Here is a 19,405-nt window from a genome sequence, read left to right as displayed (position 1 = left end):
ATAAAATTAAAAGGCAAGAAAACAGGGGAAAATATTTTCAACAAATATAAATGTAAAGGATAAATATCCTTAATATATAAAGTTTGTTCAAATGGATAAAAGGCAAAAGAGATAACTTACAGAAAAGATAAAAACAGGTAATAAATATAAAATAGTCAATTTCTTTAAAGAAAAAACATTTTGCCATTGAATTAGGAAAGACTTTTTAAAAAATGTTAGGTGGGATGGAAACTTACTTGTTAAAGGCAAACTAGACACACTGGTATGATACCAGTATGAACAAAGAGGCTTAAAATAATACTTAAAAAGAAAGTTACCTCAGGGTGCATGAGTGGCTCAGTGGGTTAAAGCCTCTGCCTTCGGCTCGGGTCGTGTTCTCAGAGTCTTGGGATCGAGCCCCGCATCCGGCTCTCTGCTCAGCAGGGAGCCTGTTTCCCTTCCTCTCTCTCTGCCTGCCTCTCTGCCTACTTGTGACCTGTCAAATAAATAAATAAAATCTTTAAAAAGGGGGGGGGGGCGCCTGGGTGGCTCAGTGGGTTAAAGCCTCTTCCTTTAGCTCAGGTCATGATCCCAGGGTCCTGGGATCAAGCCCTGCATCGGGCTCTCTGCTCAGCAGGGAGCCTGCTTCCTCCTCTCTCTGCCTGCCTCTCTGCCTACTTGTGATCTCTGTCTGTCAAATAAATAAATAACATCTTTTAAAAAAAATTTTTAAAGGAAGTTACCTGAAATATGGGTAACATTTTATGCATAGAAGTGCTAATGTGTCTAGTAATAGGGGACCAGATAAGAAATTATAATGTGGGGGCGCCTAGGTGGCTTGGTCATTAAGCATCTGTCTTCGGCTCAGGTCATGATCCCAGAGTCCTGGGATTGAGTCCCATCCCGCATCGGGCTCCCTACTCAGGGAGCCTGCTTTTCCCTCTGCCACTCCCCCTGCTTGTGTTCCTGGTCTCACAGTATCTCTGTCAAATAAATGAAATCTTTAAAAAAAAAAAATTATAATGTGGACTTCACAGGGAGAGAGAGAGACAGTCCCAAGCAGACTCTCCTCTAAGTGTGGAGCTCAAGAAGGGGCCTGATCCCAGGACCCTGAGATCACGACCTGATCTAAAACCAAGAATCAGTTGCTCAACTGACTGCTCCACCCACGCACCCCTGGGGGTTATTTATTTTTATTATTTATTTTTTGCCTAAGGTGCTCTCTCTCTTCTTCCTTTCTTTCTTACTTACTTAGGCTCTACACCCAGCAGTCCGACATGGGGCCCGAACTCACAATCCCAAGATCAAATCTCACATGCTCCCCCGACTGAGCCAGCCAGGTGCCCCACCTAAGGCGTCCTAAGTGCCTTTACTTCCCACTGGCCTTCTTAACTGGCCTCTTTGATTTTAAGCCCCAGCCCTGTGTTTTCAAGCGATAACCTCTTCTGGGACACTTGGGTGTTGGTCAGATACCTCCTGCTTTGTGTGGCCCCAATATGTGTCTCCTTTCTCTTATTACAACTGATTTGCAGCCAGGGTGACCAACCATCTCAGTTTGCCTTTCCCTAATCCTAATTCTCTATTAACTTGTTCACACCTTAGGGGAGCCTGGGTGGCTCAGTGGGTTAAGCCTCTGCCTTTTGCTCAGGTCATGGTCTCAGGGTCCTGGGATGGAGCCCCACATCGGGCTCTCTGCTCAGCGGGGAGCCTGCTTCCCCCGCTCTCTCTCTTCCTGCTGCTCTGCCTAATTGTTATCTCTCCCTCTCCGTCAAATAAATAAATAAAATCTCAAAAAAAAAAAAAAAACTTGTTCATATCTTAAACTATGAGTACCTTGACTACACAGGCTGTTTACATCATCCCTAGGGTTTTTAAAATTTTATTCTTTCCTTTATACACATTGTCTCTCTTACGATCTTTACCCACCTTAGTCTTGAGTTTATTAGAGAAAAGTATACAAGTAAGTGGAAGGTCCTGCCTCTCTCCACAGGTGATAGAGCAGCTCCCACCGTGGTGAGAACCACAGATGCCGTAAAGTTACTCGAAGCTCTGTTACAGGCATGTCAGAACACCAGCGAAGTTCCTGCCGTAGGTTAAGGCATTTTGGAAATTGGAAGGAACAACATCTTAATTGGTTAATGCCATAGGTTAGGCTGGTTTTGTTTATTCCTCCCTTTAGAGCTCATTGTAACTTTGAACAGTTGTTTAAATACTATTTGATACTGTAGTTGGCCCCATTTCAGTCCTGCATTCCCAACTCCCCTACCCTGCTCTACTTTCATATTTTCTCTAACACTTACCATCATCTATGTGCTGCTATAATGTATTTCTTTATCATTATAGATTCCAGTCTGTCCCCTCCCCCACCACTGCAGGCCAGGGATCTCTGTTTTGTTCATCGATTTACCCCAAGTACCTACTACTGAAGTGCCTGGCATATAATTAAGGGATTTGTTGAATAAATAGATCTGCCTAAATGAGAGATTATTTCTCTTTTGGGGTTAACTCATTATAACTCATTAACCACAAAATGAATATTTTAGGACATCAACAGAAGCCTTTTACTAACTTTCTTTTTTATCTTAATTTTTATAAATTTGCTGCCCAGGGGCCCTGTGCAGCTGCAGGTGCACAGCAGGTGCCCAGAGGCAGAGCACCTTCTGGCCAGGCACAAGAGGGCATAAACGTTGGGCCGGGCCAGGCACTGGAATGGCCTCGCCTAGGTGCTCCACACCCGGCCCAGCTACTTGCCACCCCAGAAGTTGGGGATCCCTTTGGCAGCACAATATTTTATGTGACTGAGTGTGCCCCTTTTACTATCCTTCTTCAAGATGAAAAACAGGACACCCTTAGTAACAACCGATTATTACTTTCACAATTTCTTTCACTAAAATGTAGAGAGCTATTGGCGTAGTTTCTAAACAAATGATTTCAAACAAGAAATTCGTACATGTTATGCACCCTCCTTCCTTACTGCTATATGGAAACAAACATTCTGAGGAAGGGACACACAGATTTTGGTGACATTTGCCCAAGACCCGCCGTGATCACAGCCTGCTAGTTCTGTTTCCCACAAGAAAATACTGTTCTTTCTTGTCTTGGGGTATTCGGGGGCCATAGAACATAGAGGCCCCTAACGATACCCTGAACTGTTGAGAAACCATTTGCATAAGGTACTGTGGTAACCAGCCTCCAACATGAGCCACGGTGATCCCTGCTCCATGGTATTCACCCCTTTCTGTGGTCCCTCATTCCCATGGTGAATCGGGCCAGTCTGTGTAACCAACAGAATCCTGCAAGAGTGCCCTGTGTGTCTTGCACGGATTCATCATAAAAGGCATCACAGCAATCTGCACTGATTTTTTTTGTTTGTTTGTTTGTTTTTTAAAGATTTTATTTATTTGACAGACAGAGATCACAAGTAGGCAGGGAGGTAGGCCGAGAGAGGAGGAAGCAGGCTCCCCGCTGAGCAGAGAGCCCGATGCAGGGCTCGATCCCAGAACCCTGGGATCATGACCTGAGCTGAAGGCAGAGGCTTTAACCCACTGAGCCACCCAGGTGCCCCTTTTTGTTTGTTTTTAAAGATTTTTATTTATTTGACAGACAGATCACAAGTAGGCAGAAAGGCAGGCAGAGAGAGAGAGGAGGAGGAGGCAGGCTCCCTGCTGAGCAGAGAGCCCGATGTGAGGCTCGATTCCAGGACCCTGGGATCATGACCTGAGCCAAAGGCAGAGGCTTTAACCACTGAGCCACCCAGGCGCCCCTGCACTGGTTTCTTGGATCTCCAGCTCTTGGGGAAGAAAGCCACTATGGCATGGGGACATCAAAGCACCTTGTGGTTTAATGTCCCCACGCTATAGAAACCCACTTAGAGAAGAACATCAGCCAAAAGGCAGAACCGACTTGCCAGCCACAGACGTGCGCCACCTAGGAAGCCAGTTCTCCAGCACCAGTCAAGCCTTCAGGTGACCACAGCCCCAGCGGACATCTGCCTGCAACTTTATGGGAGACCCTCAACCAGAACTTAGCTCTCAAAGTCCTGACCCACAGAAATTGTGAGAGATAATAAATACTGTTGTTTTAAAAGTTTTTGGAGTGGGGCGCCTGGGTAACTCAGTGGGTTAAAGCCTCTGCCTTCAGCTCAGGTCATATCTCAGGGTCCTGGGATGGAACCCTCAGCAGGGAGCCTACTCCCCGCCCGCCCTCCTCCTGCCTCTCTGCCTGCTTGTGATGTCTGTCTCTGTCAAATAAATAAATAAATAAATAAATAAATAAAATCTTAAAAAAAAAAAAGTTTTTGGAGTAAGAGACACGTGGGTGGCTCAGCCAGTTAAGCATCTGCCTTTGGCTCAGGTCATGATCTCAGGATTCTGGGATGGAGCCCCTTCTCCGGCTCCTGACAGCGCCTGAGACCGCTCCTCCTGCGCTGTTCAGTTACTTGAATAAATTCGTTTTTTTCCCTCACGTTTGTTTGAGATGGATTTTCTGCGGCTTTCAACCAAGACTTTACTCCACGATATGGTTCCTTCTGTTGCCACAGCTCGCGGAAACTTTAAACAAACCAACCACGAACAGCACCGGACGCGTGGCGCTCTTCACCCGTCCCTCCGCCTTCTAAGCACCGGCCCGGACCGCCCAGCGCCTTCAGCCACGGCCCCCACCCGCGCCCCCGAGCGTCCCGCCCGGCAGTCCAGGGGGTCGAGTCCCGGGGCCGCGCCGCACGCCGCGGGGCAGGGCCTGGGCCCCTAGTCCTTCCCGCCGGGTGCGCGCAGCCCGCGTCGGCGCAGTCACGGCTCCGTCCCGCAGGAGGTATCCCCGCGCTAGTCTCCCCGGTCTGACACGGGGCACGCGGAACCGTGGACCGTCGCCCGGACGGTCGCGGCCGCTCCCGCCGTTCGGCCCCTGGTGCGGTCTCATCCTGAGCGCCCAGAGGACGGAGCCGGGCAGGGAGCGGTCCGGGGCCCCAGCACCAGTGACTTGAGGGACGATTCGCCGCGGAAGACGCGCTCCGCCCGCTCTACGGACCAAGGAAACTGCGGCAGGATCCCGCCTCCACAGGAGCCAGCATCTGAGAACCGAGCTCTGCGTGGCTTAAAACAAGCATCACGCGATCCCTCTTAAATCAGAGGCGACTGGCGACCCTTCGCCCTAGCAGTGCTCCCCTCCGGGCCTGTGCCTGGCCCCGAGCACCGGCTGCCCAGCACCGCCTCCCTCCGGCCATCCGGGTTAGTAGGCGTCGAGAAGAGACGCGCATGCTCCGAGTGTGCCTTCGTGCTTCGCCTCCTCGATCGCCGAATGACGCGAGCAAGAGCATGGGATTATGGGAAATGTGGTTTCCGAGCCTCGGGCCCCCTGGAGTGTGTCTCCTGAGTAGGCCCAGAGCAGGACTTCAGCTCCCGGGTGGCCTGCAGGCGCGGGAGGGGACGCGAGGGAAGGGGCGGGGCGAGTGGGGGAGGTGGGCGGGGCCGAGGGGAAGGCCTAACGGGGGGGCGGGGCCTGGCCGGCTGAGGCACCGCCGCCCGCGGTTGGAGGAACCTGAGGCGCGGGGCACGGGACCGCGAGGAGTCCGGACGGCGGCGGGCGCGAGGGCAGGCGTAGCCGGAGTGGTCGCGCCTGCGTCGACCGCCGCCCCGCGGCCTTCCTCTCCGCACGTCCCCTCCCTCTCCGCCGGGACGCGGGAGAGCCCGGCGCGCGACGGGGGCGCGAGGCGGAGCGGGCGGGGGCGGCCAATGCGAAACTGGCTGGTGCTGCTGTGCCCGTGTGTGCTCGGGGCCGCGCTGCACCTCTGGCTGCGGCTGCGCTCCCCGCCGCCCGCCCGCGCCTCCGGGGCCGGCCCGGCAGGTGAGGTCCGGGGGCCGGACGGGCCGGGAGGCCGACTGCGAGCCCCGGGGTGGCTTCCTCCGCGGAGTCCCGCAGCGGGAAGCGGGCCGAGCGCGACCGTCCCCTGAGGAGACAAACGGCCCTTTTCATCCTCGGGGCATTACATCGGGCAAACTCCGGGGGCTTCTCCCCGTCCGAGTCCCGCCGCCTCTCCCCTCCCGCCTTCCTCTACGGACCGGAGAGCGGTGCTGGCCGCCGCGAGTCCTGCGTCTGCCCGCCAGGCCTGGTCCGAGCTGTGGGCGCCGGCCCGCCCGTCCCGCGAGCCAAACCTTGTGTCCTTCAGCCGCGGGCGGCCGCTGCGTGCGCCGGGCTCCGGCTGCCGGGCCTGCCCCCTCCCCGCTGAGGGTCCGCTCGGTCGGGACGTGCGGGTCTCAGTGCCGCGGGCGTTGCCGGTGCGCACCGGGGAAGCCTGGGTCTCGCCTGTCAGGGTAACTTTGCCGTAAGAACACACGGATTGTGTTTTCTTTGGAAACTGCGGGTCGGTCGGTGGACACGTCCGGACGTGAAATGGGGCTGCGAGCAAGCTGTCCCTGTGAGGCTGGCCGGGCGCCTTGCTAGCGAGGCGCCCGTGAAACCGCCGTTCGCCGACGGTCTGTGCACTGTTCCGGAGCTTTCTCTCAGGGCTGAGAGCTCGGTTCCCGCGCCTCTCACTGCCTCACGGGATGCTTTGTCCGCGGAAGGTGCCGGCGGATTTGTTGTGGTTGTTGTTGTTAATGGTTTTCCCTTGTTTTCTTGTTTTCTTTTCTAAGAGGTTGCCCTAGGACATATAAAGAAACCTAGAAGGCTGTTTTCCAAATGAGGTAGTAGTTGTGTTGTGTTCTAACTACTCGGCGAGGTTTTTTCCGACCACTTCTCCCCGAACAGCTGTTTTCTTACCCAAACGTTTTAAAAATCACAATTGAATATTTGCAATTCTGAGATGGGTCGGTGCCTTACTTTTTAAGTGGGAGGCATAGAAACTAACTCGGCAATCCGCAAGGCAATCTCATCGTTATTATGGGGGTTCCTTAGACTGGTAACAGTCTCCTAGACTCTTTTCCTATTAGACAAACCACAAGCTCTTTGAAAAGGCTATTTGTGTGACCCGAATAGAACTAAAACACGGTTAATTTATTTAATGAAAATACAGTGGTTACAGAGCATTTAACGCATTAACAGGTTAGGGGCTTTTTTTTTTTAAGGTTTTGTTTTTTAGGTTTTTGTAAACTGAGCAGAGGAAAAAGTGCCACAGATCTAAAATGCTTTCTATCATCTATTAGGTTTCTGTTTTACAGCTTTCTTTCCCTTTCTGTGAGCACTACTAGAATTTACTTGCAGAACATTCTTAGGATATTTATGACCTTAATTTAGTCTTTTGGGGTTCAATAAACAAGAAAAACCTGTTTGTCTTCAAGCTTAAAACTTAGTAGGTGGTCTCTTAGCTTCAGTGAAGTTTTTCCTGTCCCCACAGTGTTTGGATGATGCCCCTATCTTGCCATCAGGTCAGCCTGAGCTAGATTAAGGAGACTAGGAAATAGGCCATGAGGAGGATCCGGCTATAGGTGAAGAAATCAGTACTAGTTAAATAAATTAACTTTGACTTGGGTGGATTCCTTGCATCTGGTTAGATGATAAATTAGATATTTTACTCTAAATGAAACCTGGCAGACTCCTAGCTTTCACTTTGCAAAACTAAAAGCAGTAGAAACATATGGATCACCAAGATTTCCTGCAGCTCCTTTTCCCATCGTGTTACCACCGCATTCAAACTAAAACATTTGGGCACTTTTATATTTCTACCCTTGTGCCTTCAGCCTAAAGTGAGAGAGGAAACTCAAGATTTTGTTAGTTTTCTTCCCTTGAATTAATGTTTTAAGATTTCTTTTTGTTCTTTTGTCTGACTTTTTGTCTTCAGGCTCTTTGAGTTGTAACAGTACTTTTTTAAAGGGAGACTTACCTTCTCTGCATATTAAAAAAAAAAAAAAGCCCTCTGACTTGTAGTGGATTCAGCAAATTTTTGAGAGCTTACTCTGTGCCCACTCCTGTTGTAGGTATAGAGTTACAGCAGTAACCCAGATCACATCCCTGCTGTCGTGCAGTTTACAACTTAGAAGGAAAGACAGAACCGAGAAAATAATTTTTTAATATCCTAGGGGATGGAGATAGGTGGGATGACAACAAGAAAGCAATGTAGAGGGCAGAGAATGGTGTGCTACTGTTCTAAATAGAGAGGTCAGGGGAGGCCCCTCTGAAGATTGGTGCCCTTGAGCAGGGGCCTGAATGACGGGCAGGAGCCCCGTCAGCACCTGGCGTTTTTCTAATGTAGTGGCTCCCTTGAAACAGCCAAACTAAGGTCTGGGAGAGCAACTGGTGAAGAGGAAGCAGGTCTCTTGTGAAATCCAGCACACCTAGGGGTGCATGAGGAGAGTGGAGACAGGGATACTGGACTGGACGATACAGATAAAGATACATCTCATATCTCATACTCATACTGGGTAATACCTTACCAGGAATTATGTAACATCCTTTTTCTAAAAAAGTGACCAAAGAAGTCTTCTCTTTCTAGGATATTTGGAGAGAAGGAAACCAAAGTGAAAGGAAAGAAGCATATCCACTCAACAAATGCTTAGAGCTCTAGGTACCAAGCTAGATGTGGAGTCCCCTGCTCTGAGACCCTCAGAGTCTGCTGAACTGAGACAGGGAGCAAGGAGAAGGCCAAAGACAAATTGAGCTTGCTTTGCAATTTTGCCTAGGGCTGGTTCATCCAAAATTATCCCTATATGGTAATCTTGTCTCTGTGCTTCAGTTTCCTTATTTATAAAATGATGATCTCATAGGGTTATTGTGAAGATTCGATTAATACAACACCCAGAAAAGTGCCTGATTCATAGTAAACACTCCACGGATTTTAGAGAGGAGGAAGAGGATAGTGGTGACTGGTACGTAGGCTAGTGAGGTATTTGGGGAGGTTTTAGAGATTGGGCATGCTAGTCGTGTATATGATGATTGTCCTTATCAGTAGATCTGTCATGAATTTATATGTTTCCTTCATTTCCAAAATTTCTGCTTATTTGGGATTGATGTCATCTGAGAGCATGCATGTGAAAGTGGAAATTTTTGTCTGATTTTTAAGAATCCTTGGGCCAGTTTTGAAGTCAGCCTCCCTTGGTCTAGAATAGACTTTTGGATGTCCGCTGTCAGTGGAGAACCTCAGGACACTACATATTAGAGAAGGGAATGCCGTTGTCCTCAGGGAGTTGGTGTGGGGTTTTAATTATTCCTGGCATGAAAATTTGTTTTTTTGTGCTTAGTAATTTGAAGGAATGAATCAAGAGAACAAAACTGGGAAAATATGAATGAATTTGCCACCTACATATTGTCTATTCACTTTTTATGATGACCTTATGATATAAATTTTTTTCTTAGGAAAGTAAAACAAGTTCTTTGTAGAAAAATTTGAAATTATTATTATTTTTTTAAAGATTTTATTTATTTGACAGAGAGAGATCACAAGTGGGTGGAGAGGCAGTCAGAGAGAGAGAGAGAGAGAGAGAGAGAGAGGAGGAAGCAGGCTCCCTGCAGAGCAGAGAGCCTGATGTGGGACTCGATCCCAGGACCTCGAGATCATGACCTGAGCCGAAGGCAGAGGCCTAACCACTGAGCCACCCAGGTGCCCCCTGAAATTATTTTTAAAAACAGGGAAAATGATCTTTATGACAGTTTTTGAATGCACATACTTACAATGCATGTTGGAGGGAAATGACTTCGTATTTTTTAAAAATTGTATTGATGTAAAATATCCCTTCAGAAAAGGGCCTGTAAATGTATAGGTTGATATATTTTTGATACACCCGACTAATCCAGCATGTCAGAAGCTCCCTTTATGCTCCCTTCTATCATGGCCAGGAGTGGTAACCACTGTCCTGATCTTAAATGGCAGAGATTTGCTTGTTAATACTTCATATAAATGGAACCACACAGTATGTACATAGTTCTTATAGTCTCCTGATCTTAATATGGTAAATAACAATAAAACATAATTCTGCAACATAATTTCAATGGCTGCATATAGATACACCTTAATTTAACTAATCCCTTATTTCTGCATTTCTGGATTTTGCAGTTGTTCACTATTAATAAATGACACTGTGATGAGTAGAGATCTTTTAGTACATCACTGATTATTTCTTTAGAATAAGTTCTTAGATGTGGAATGCTGGATAGAACTTACATAGTTCTGGAAAACCTGGGTGGCTCACTAGATTAAGTGTCCGACTCTTGATCTCAGCTGGTCTTGATCTCAGGATCATGAGTTTAAGACCCGTGTTGGGCTCCACTCTGGACATGAAGCTTACTTAAAAAAAAAAAAAAAATTATCTGAGGTATTTGATGTGTATTGGCAAATTGTCCCACAGAAGACTACCAAATTCCATTCTAGCAACAACATAGGAGAGGAGCCATTTCCTTGAAAAAACTCTAAATAACATTTCTTTCCAATACCAATGGTGGGGGTATTATTTAAGAAGGTATTTGTCATTTTGAACATAGCAGGAGCCTGGTTAGATGGTATCCATCTAATTCAAACTTGATTCCTAGTGAAATGGAGTGTTTTTTCATAGGTTGGTTGGCTATTTGCATTTTATCTGTGAATTATCTTTGTGTCTTTTTTTTTTTTAAGATTTTATTTATTTATTTGACAGAGATCACAAGGAGGCAGAGAGGCAGGCAGAGAGAGAGAGGAGGAAGCAGGCTCCCTGCTGAGCAGAGAGCCCAACGCAGGGGCTCGATCCCAGGACCCTGAGATCATGACCTGAGCCGAAGGCAGAGGCTTTAACCCACTGAGCCACCCAGGCGCCCGGAAGACCTGTTTTTAAAACTGAGATATAATTGACCTACTACATGAGTTTCAGGTGTATGACATTGATTCAGTATAAGTACGTACTGTAAAAATGAACACAGTCTAGTTAGATTAGTTACAATTTTTTTCTTGTGATAAGAACTTTTGAGATCTGTCTTAGCAGCTTTCAGATACGCATTACAGCATTATTCACTATAGCCCCCGAGTTGTACATGACATCCCCATGACTTCTTTATTTTAACTGGAAGTCTGTACTTCTGACCCCCTTCACCATTCTGCCCACACGCCACCCTTCCCCTCTGGCAACCGTCAGTCTGTTTTCTATGAATTTAGTGTTTTGTTTTGTTTAGATTGTACATAAGAGTGAAACTATACCGTATTTGTCTTTCTCTGTCTGGCTGGGTTCACATAGCATAACACCCTCAAGATTTATCCATGTTGTCAGAAGTGGCAAGTTTTCCTTCTTTTTTTGTGGTAAATAATATTGCCTTATATTTGTCTATAACACGTTTTCTTTATCTGTTCATCTGTCAGTGAACACTTAGGTGGTTCCATTTCTTGGCTATTGTAAATAGCACCGCAATGAACAGGGCATGCAGGTATCTTCTCCAGTGTTTTCATTTCCTTTGAATAAATATCCAGAAGTGGAACTGCTGGATCGTATGATAGTTCTAGTTTAAATTTTTTGAGGAACCTCCATAGTGTTTATTACAGGGACTACAGTGATTTATTGTCCCACCAAAAGGGCGCAAGCCTTCCTTTTTCTACACTTTCTTACCAACACTTGTATCTTTTTGATACTAGCCATTCTGACAGGTGTAAGGTGATCTCACCTTGTGCTTTTGATTTGCATTTCCCTGATGATGAGTGATGATGACCGCCTTTTCATATGCCTGTTGGCCATATGTATGTTGTCTTAGGAAATGTGTCTGTTCAGATCCGCTGCCTATTTTTTAATTGGATTGCTTGGTTTTTTACTATTGAGTTGTAGGAGTTTTTATTTTTTAATATGTTTTCAGTATTAACCCCTTATCAGACACATGATTTGCAAATATTCTGTCCCATTTTTGGGTTGTCTTTTCATTTTGTTGATGATTTTCTTTGCTGTGCAGAAGAAACTTTTTAGTTTGATGTAGTGCTGCTCATTTATTTTTGCTTTTGTTGCATTTGCTTCTGGTGCCAAATCCAAAAAATCATCGCCAAAACCAGTGTCACGGATCTTACTGCCTATATTTTATTCTAAGAGTTTTATGATGTCAGGTCTTATGTTCAAGTCTTTGATCCATTTTGAGTTAATTTTTGTGTATAGTATAAGGTGGTCTTTTACGTATGGCTGTCTAGTTTTCCCAGCACCATCTATTGAAGAGACTGTCCTTTTCCCATTCTATATTCTTGTCTCTTTGTCATAGATTAATTGGCCATATAATTGTGGGTTTATTTCTGGGCTCTATTCTGTCCCATTGACCTATATGTCAGTTTTTATGCCAAACCATGCTGTTTTGATTACTGTATCCTTGTAATATAGTTTGAAACCAGTGAGCATCATGCCTCCAGTGTTTTGCTCGATGTGTTGGCTTATTTCATCTTTTTTCACCTATGACCCCACCTACCTCTCTTCTGGCAACCACCAGTTCTGTGTATTTAAGAGTCTGCTTTTTTGTTTAGTTTCATCATTTGTTTTGTTTCTTAAATGCCATGTATGAGTGGAATTTAAGTGGTATTTGTCGTTCTCTGACTGGGTTATTTCACTTAGCTTTATACTCTCTTGCTCCATCCATGTTTTTGGAAATGATGAGATTTCATTCTTTTTTATGGTCAAGTGATACTCCATTTGTGCATATACCCTGTGTTCTTTATCCATTCATCTATCGGTGGACACTTGGGCTACTTCCATATCTTAGCTACTGTAAATAATGCTGCAGTAGACATAGAGGTGCATGTCTCTTTTCAGTCTTGTTGGTTGATTTGCAAATACTGAACCACTCTTGCATCTCTGGAATAAATCCCACCTGATCATGGTTAATGATTTTTTTAATGTTTTGATGTATGGTCGGTTGGCTGATATTTTGTTGAGACTCTTTAAACCTATGTTCATCAGAATTGTTGGCTTGTAGTTCTTTTTTGTGGTGTCTTTATCTGGTTTTGGTATCAGGCTGATGCTGGCCTTGTGGAATAAATTTGGAAGATTTCTTTTCTGTTATTTTTTGGAATAGTTTGGGAAGAATAGATACTAATAGATACTCTTCTTTGAATGTCTGGGAGAATTACCTATGAAGCCATCTGGTCCTGGACTTTAGTTGGGTTTTTTGATTACAGATTCAGTTTCATTGCTGGTAATCGGTCTGCAAATTTTCTTTTTCTTCCTAATTCAGTTTTGAAAGTTTATGTTACTGTGAAATTACCCATTTCATTTAGGTTGTCCTGTTTGTTGGCAAATGATTTCTTACAGTCCTTGTATTTCTGTGGTGTTGGTTATTTCTTATCCTTCATTTCTGGTGATATTTATCTGAGTCCCCTCCCTCCCTCCCTCTCTCTCTCTCTCTCTCTCTGTTTTTTGATGAGTCTGGCTAAGATTTATCAATTTTTTTGATGTTTTCTAAGAATCAGCTCCTAGTTTCATTGATCCGTTCTATTGTTTTCTTAGTCTCTATATCATTTGTTTCTGCTCTCATCTTTGCTATTTCCTTCTTTCTGTTGGCTTTGGGTTTTGTTCTTCCTCTAGCTTCTTTAGGTATAAGGTTAGATTATTTGAGATTCTTCTTGTTTCCTGGGGTAGGCCTATATTGCTGTAATCATCCCTCTTAGATGAGGATAGAAGAGCTAATGCTGCACGATGCCCTCCTGTTTGTTCTTTCCTGAGATTGCTGTGGCTATTTAAGGTCTTTTGTGGTTTCATACAAATGTTAGGGTTGTTTGCTGTATTCCTGTGAAAAATGCCACTAGAATTTTGATAGGCATTGCACTGAATCTGTAGATTGCTTTGGGTAGTATGGACATTTAAAAAATATTCTCACCCATGAGCGTAGAATATCATTCCATTTATTTGTGTCTTCTCCAGTTTCTTTCGTCAGTGTCTTACAGCTTCCAGTGTACAGCTCTCTCACCTCCTTGATTAAACTTATTCCTAGGTGTTTTATCCTTTCTGATTCAGTTGTTAATAGGATTGGTTTCTGAATTTTTTTTTGATAGTTCATTATTAGTGTATAGAAGTGCCTCTAATTTTTGTAGATAGATTTTGTGTCCTGCAGCTTTACTGAGTTTGTTTATTACTTCCAGGAGTTTTTTTGGTTGACTCTTTAGGGACCTATTTTTCAGTATATCTGGAAGGAGAAGTTTTTTCAGAGGCCAAAATCTGCCATGCCCTTCTCCTCTGCAAGAAAAGGAGAGATGCATGTAAGCTAAAGCACTTCCACAGAAGCAGCTTAGACATGGAGTAGAAGCAAAGGAGACGAATGGCAGTGGAATGAGATCATAAAGTAGTTTGCACCATAAGCTGTGGGATTTTCACATGCCACATGGTCATCTTTATCTTTATTATTTATTTATTAAGTTTCAGAAAAATCTTGTTTGGCAGTGAGATAAAGAAACCAGGGATAAACCATTAGGATAGCCTTGGGATTTTTTTTTTCATGTTTTAAGTTTTTATTATGAATATTTTTAAACATACCAAAAGTAGAAGATTAGAACAAATATTATGTACACACCATACACCTTCAACTCACATTTTTCATAAACACTCCTACCCACTTCTTCCCACTGGATTATTTAGAGGCAAATCACAGAGAAGTTATTATTTTCATAAATATCTTAGTATAGTGTCTCTATCAGTAGACTTTAAAAAACCATAACTACAAAACCATCATCACAATTAGAAAAATTAATGATTCTTTCCAATATTTAGTGTTCAGAATTTCCCAATTGTCTTTTTAAATTTTAATTCTAGTGTAGTTAACATGCATGTTGTGTTAGTTTCAGGTATACAATACAGTGTTCAGCCCTTCCACAGATCTCTCAGTGCTCATCATTAGGACACCCCTGTCATGGTCCAGTGAAAGATAAGAGTCTGACTTGAAGCAGGGGGAAGAATTAATGACGAGAAAGGGACTGATTTGAGACATTGTTCATGAAGACTTTGTCACTCAAGGACAAGCTAAATTATGTTTCATGTAATCCATTTTTCAAAGGCTTATTTTGATTATCTACCAAAAATGAAGCAGTGATAATTTGGCATTTAACGGATTGTTTTAGTTATTTTATGATTTTTCTTTTGTGCATCAGCCTTGTTTTCTGCTGATGTCAGGTAAATGAGGCATTTAGATTAAATGTCTCTTTGCTCTTCTACAGTTTTTAATCGTTCCAGAAGACATTTTGTAATGGATGAAATAGACTATCTGAAGACTTTTTGGTATCGGGGTTTTGTTTGTTTGTTTTTTTGTTTTGGGGGTATGTTTTTAGGAAGCTGAGACACAGGGATTTAAATAGCTTATTATGGGTATCATGCAGCACGTTGGCTTTGGAATCAATGTCAGATATGTCTGGTTACATTTGCCTCATTACTATTGTTAAAAGTATTTACTATTTCTCTGTGAAAGAGTAGGGGGTGAGATGGGATATCATTACCAATTTTACATAAGCACTTAACTTATCCTCCAAATTCAGACTCATTTAGAGTTAGTTCCAGCAGTAGGTACAGCTTTCATCGTATAGTTCTGTGTACCTGAGAAAATATGTTCCTGAAGTGTTATTTCATTCATGTAAATGTTTAATTTCCATGAAATTAAAAAAAAGTAACGTGCTAACCAGCATTTCCAGTGATCTGCTTATCACTGATTTGCTGCCCAGACTGGTGTTAGGAATAAAAGATTGGAATTTAGTCTCAGAGGAGCTACATGGAGCTGTGTTGCTAATTGAAGGTGATGAAGAATGGAGGTCAGTTGCGGGGGGATTAAATCTTAGCCTCGTGCCTTACTGCTTGCCTTAGGGGAATTTACTGAATTCTCTGTGCCTCTGGCCTTGTTTATTTCATAAGGAGCCTGATCCCACCTACTTCTCGGTGTTGTGAGCATTAAATGATACTCTACATGCAAAGCGTTCAACTGATACTCTATGTGTAGTACTTTATAGGTGTGCAATGAATATGGTCTATTATAACCAAGGTTAGTCAAGGAAAATTTGGATTTCCATTAAAGATAAGTTCCTGCCTGGGGCACCTGGGTGGCACAGTTGGTTAGGTGGCCAGCTCTTGGTTTCAGCTCAGGTCAGGATCTCACAGCCCTGGGATCAAGCCCCAACTCAGCCGGGAGTCTGCTTGGGACTCTCTCTCCCTCTCCCTGCCCCTCCCACTTGTTCTCTCTCTTTCTCTCTCTCTCAAATACATAAATCTTTAAAAAAAAAAAAGAAAAAAAGGTTCAATTCCTGCCTTTAAAGAATTCATTTTAGTACAGGATTCCTGGTAAGCTAATATAACAAGTATCTCTACTTCATTTAGATTGGTTTTTTTGTTTGTCTGTTTGGGGGGTTTCTTTTGTTTCTAGAAATGTGTCTTTTGTGGAAAATAAGGTATCTACACAAAAATTCCTATATTCCTAGATGTGTTACAATGTAATATCCTTCAGGTATCCTATAAGGGTCTGTCTCCCAGATTTTCTTATTATTTTAATTGGTCCTTTGAAAAAATACCATCATGTTTTTGTTGTCTTTTAACTTAATGCTTGGATCCTCTGGCATATAAAAGGATTGCACATAATGTAGGCAGGCTTTCTGGCCTTCGATTATTTAATTTTGGAAACATTTTGGATCAGTTCCCGTCATTGGAGAAAGAGGTGAAACGGCCCCTCATCAGAGCTATGTATAAGCTTGTAGCTCTCCAGCTTTGAAACTGGCGATAAAAAACAAAATATCTTCCCCTTCTGTCTGCAAAGGACAGCTTTTTTTTCTTAAATGTAATCCTGCCCATTAGACCTTACAGCAGTAAAAAATGAGCCATTCTCATGACTTGTCACTTGATTTTGTTGTTGCTTCCCTGGAAACGTTGCCTCCCTCGTTCATTCCTTGGAATATTATGTTAAGTGATACAGGGTTTGCTGGCTGTGGAATTTATTGGTGTTGCTCAGGGTCTGGTACTTTTCAGCGTAGTAGTCTTTCAGCTTTATTTCCCAAACTTACTAATTTTTTTTGAGAGAGAGACCAAGAGCCGGAGTTGGGGGGCTACAGAGGGAGAAGGAGAGAGAGAATCCCAGGCAGGCTCCATGCCCAGCACAGAGCCCAACATGGGGCTTGATCTCAGGACACTGAGATCATGACCTGAGCTAAAATCAAGAGTCGGCTCCTCAAGCAACGGAGCCACCCAGGTGCCCCCTGTAATGTTAACGTAGTCCTTCACCTTTGAAAGCATGGATTTGTGTGGTGGTTATCGTTGCAGTCGGTTGCCAGTGAGTGCCTACTGTTTTGGTACCAAACCAGGACCTTTATATATATCATCTCATTTAATTTTTACAATAACTCTATGAGAAGTGTTACTATACCCATTTGTAGTCTAGGAAACTGAGGCTCAAGAAGGTAAATAACTTTTCGAGGTGGCTGGCTGGCTCAGTCAGTAGAACATGAGACTCTTGATCTCAGGGTGGGGAGTTCAAGCCCCATGTGGTGCATTGAGATTACTTAGAAGTTTTTTGGTTTTTTTGTTTTTTTAAATTTTTAAATTTTTATTTTTTATTCATTTATTTGATAGAGAGAGAGAGAGAGAGAGAGATTGAGAGAGAGCCATCACAAGTAGGCAGAGAGGTGGGGGGCGGGGGGGAGCAGGCTCCCTGCTTAGCAGAGAGCCCGATGTGGGGCTCAGTCCCAGGACACTGAGATCATGACCTGAGCCGAAGGCAGAGGCTTTAACCCACTGAGCCACCCAGGCACCCCTAGAAGTTTTTTTTTTTTTTTTTAATCTTTAATTAAAAAGAGAAGTTAAATAACTGTTACTGGACATAAAAAGAACCAGGATTCTGCTCGCGGCCTAACGGACTCATACTGCCTACTCTTGTGTGGTTTATGCCACGCTGCCTTTCCAAACTCATTCTCACCGTAAACATCTTATTAGTTTTGAAGTTTTACATACTTATGGAAGCATAAATATATACATACGTAGGGAAGACAAAAAGACTATATGCCAAAAAGTCGTGGTTATCTGGATGGTACATCTGATTTTTTTAATATTTTTTCTTTGTATATTCTATACACATGAACATGCATTATTTTATAATAAACATTTTTATGTCACATATGGACAGTAATTGAGATATGACATTTCTAATTGTTGCTTATTTCTAGATCAGCTGGCCTCATTTCCTCAGTGGAAGTCTAGTCACTATGATGTGGTAGTTGGTGTGTTGTCTGCTCGCAATAACCACGAACTTCGAAATGTGATAAGAAGCACCTGGCTGAAGCATTTAATACAACATCCATCATTAAGTCAACGGTAGGTTTTCTGAGTTGGCACTTGCCTGATTAACTGAGTAAATGTTCTGGAAGACCTCTCCTGAGACAGTCAGAAATGTTAATTTAGGCATGTGGCCACTCTTCCTGGAAGAAATGGCTATTTTATTTTGCTTTCCCTTCACATAGAGTCACAAAGTTCTTAACGGAAAGATAGTTAGGGGAGAATATATTCATTGGTTAACATATTAGCATTTATAGATACCTAGTTTGTTTTGTTTTTGCTTTGATTTAGAATAGTAATTTCTTTTTTTTTTTTTTTTTTAAAGAGAGCAAGAGTGAGCAGGGAGAGGGGCAGAGGAAGAGGGAGAAAGAATCAGAAAGAACCTTAAGCGGTTTCCATGCCCAGCACAGAGCTCAGTGCAGGGCTGGATGTCACAACCCTGATGTCATAACCTGAGCTTAAATCGAGAGTTGGACACTTAATCACCCAGGTGCCCCTAGAATAGTAATTCTTAAAAGCTTAAAAGAAAGTAATTCTTAAAAGCTCAGGTCATGATCTCACGGTCCTGGGATCAAGCCCCACATCAGGCTCTCTGCTCAGCAGGGAGTCTGCTTCTCCCCGCACCCTGCCTGCCTCTCTGCCTACTTGTGATCTCTCTCTCTCTCTCTCTCTCTGTCAAATAAATAAAATTAAAATTTTTTTTAAAAAAGTTCTATTCCAGAATAGGTCTCTAGTTAGACATGTTTGTGTCTAAATATGCTTTTTACCAACTTCACAGAGACACACTGAATTTTTCCTGTTCTGTAGTGTTTTTTTAATTGTGTGCTCTGCAGTGTGTAGCTCTTTTTCCTGCCTGCCCTTCCAGGGCTGAGCTTTGGTAGCACATCTCATGTTGGTATTAGATGGCTCAGTTATTGGTTAGGAGCCCAAGACCTTAGCAATGAGACCAGCCTCTGAAGATGACATCGTGAGGGGCTAGTGGAACAGAAGCATAGGAGACTGAACTTTTAGTTCTGCGGAAACACTCAGATGATGGGCAGTTCTCCATGGCCCTCTTAGGATTGCATTACACTGGCACATTTGGGACTGAGTAGCTACACAGTTGCAGCATTTTCTTGTCATCAGTTGTGAACATTTATAGATTTCCTATCTTATTCATAGCGGCTTTCATTCCTTTTCAAGACAGATCTCCTTGGTTCATGATCTCAATGATAATAGTACCGATAAACTAGCAAATGAAAGGCCTTGGACTCCTCACTGCTGGCAGAACCTCGTCCAAA

The 19,405-nt window shown here is 43.8% G+C and overlaps 1 protein-coding gene across 1 annotated transcript in view; it reads left to right on the top strand.

Moving 5' to 3' along the window:
- Window positions 1-5,486: 5,486 nt before the first annotated feature.
- B3GALNT2 (beta-1,3-N-acetylgalactosaminyltransferase 2) overlaps window positions 5,487-19,405 on the top strand; it is a 60,240-nt gene continuing 46,321 nt past the window's right edge. The window contains exons 1-2 of the mRNA XM_047701426.1: window positions 5,487-5,820; window positions 18,017-18,164. Coding sequence (XP_047557382.1) covers window positions 5,709-5,820; window positions 18,017-18,164 — 260 coding nt within the window. The 5' untranslated portion in view covers window positions 5,487-5,708. The remainder of the gene's footprint in view (window positions 5,821-18,016; window positions 18,165-19,405) is intronic.

The sequence above is a fragment of the Lutra lutra genome, chromosome 14 (genome assembly GCF_902655055.1).
Source record: "Lutra lutra chromosome 14, mLutLut1.2, whole genome shotgun sequence".
NCBI lineage: Eukaryota > Metazoa > Chordata > Mammalia > Carnivora > Mustelidae > Lutra > Lutra lutra.
This window is presented reverse-complemented; position numbering and strand designations above follow the sequence as displayed.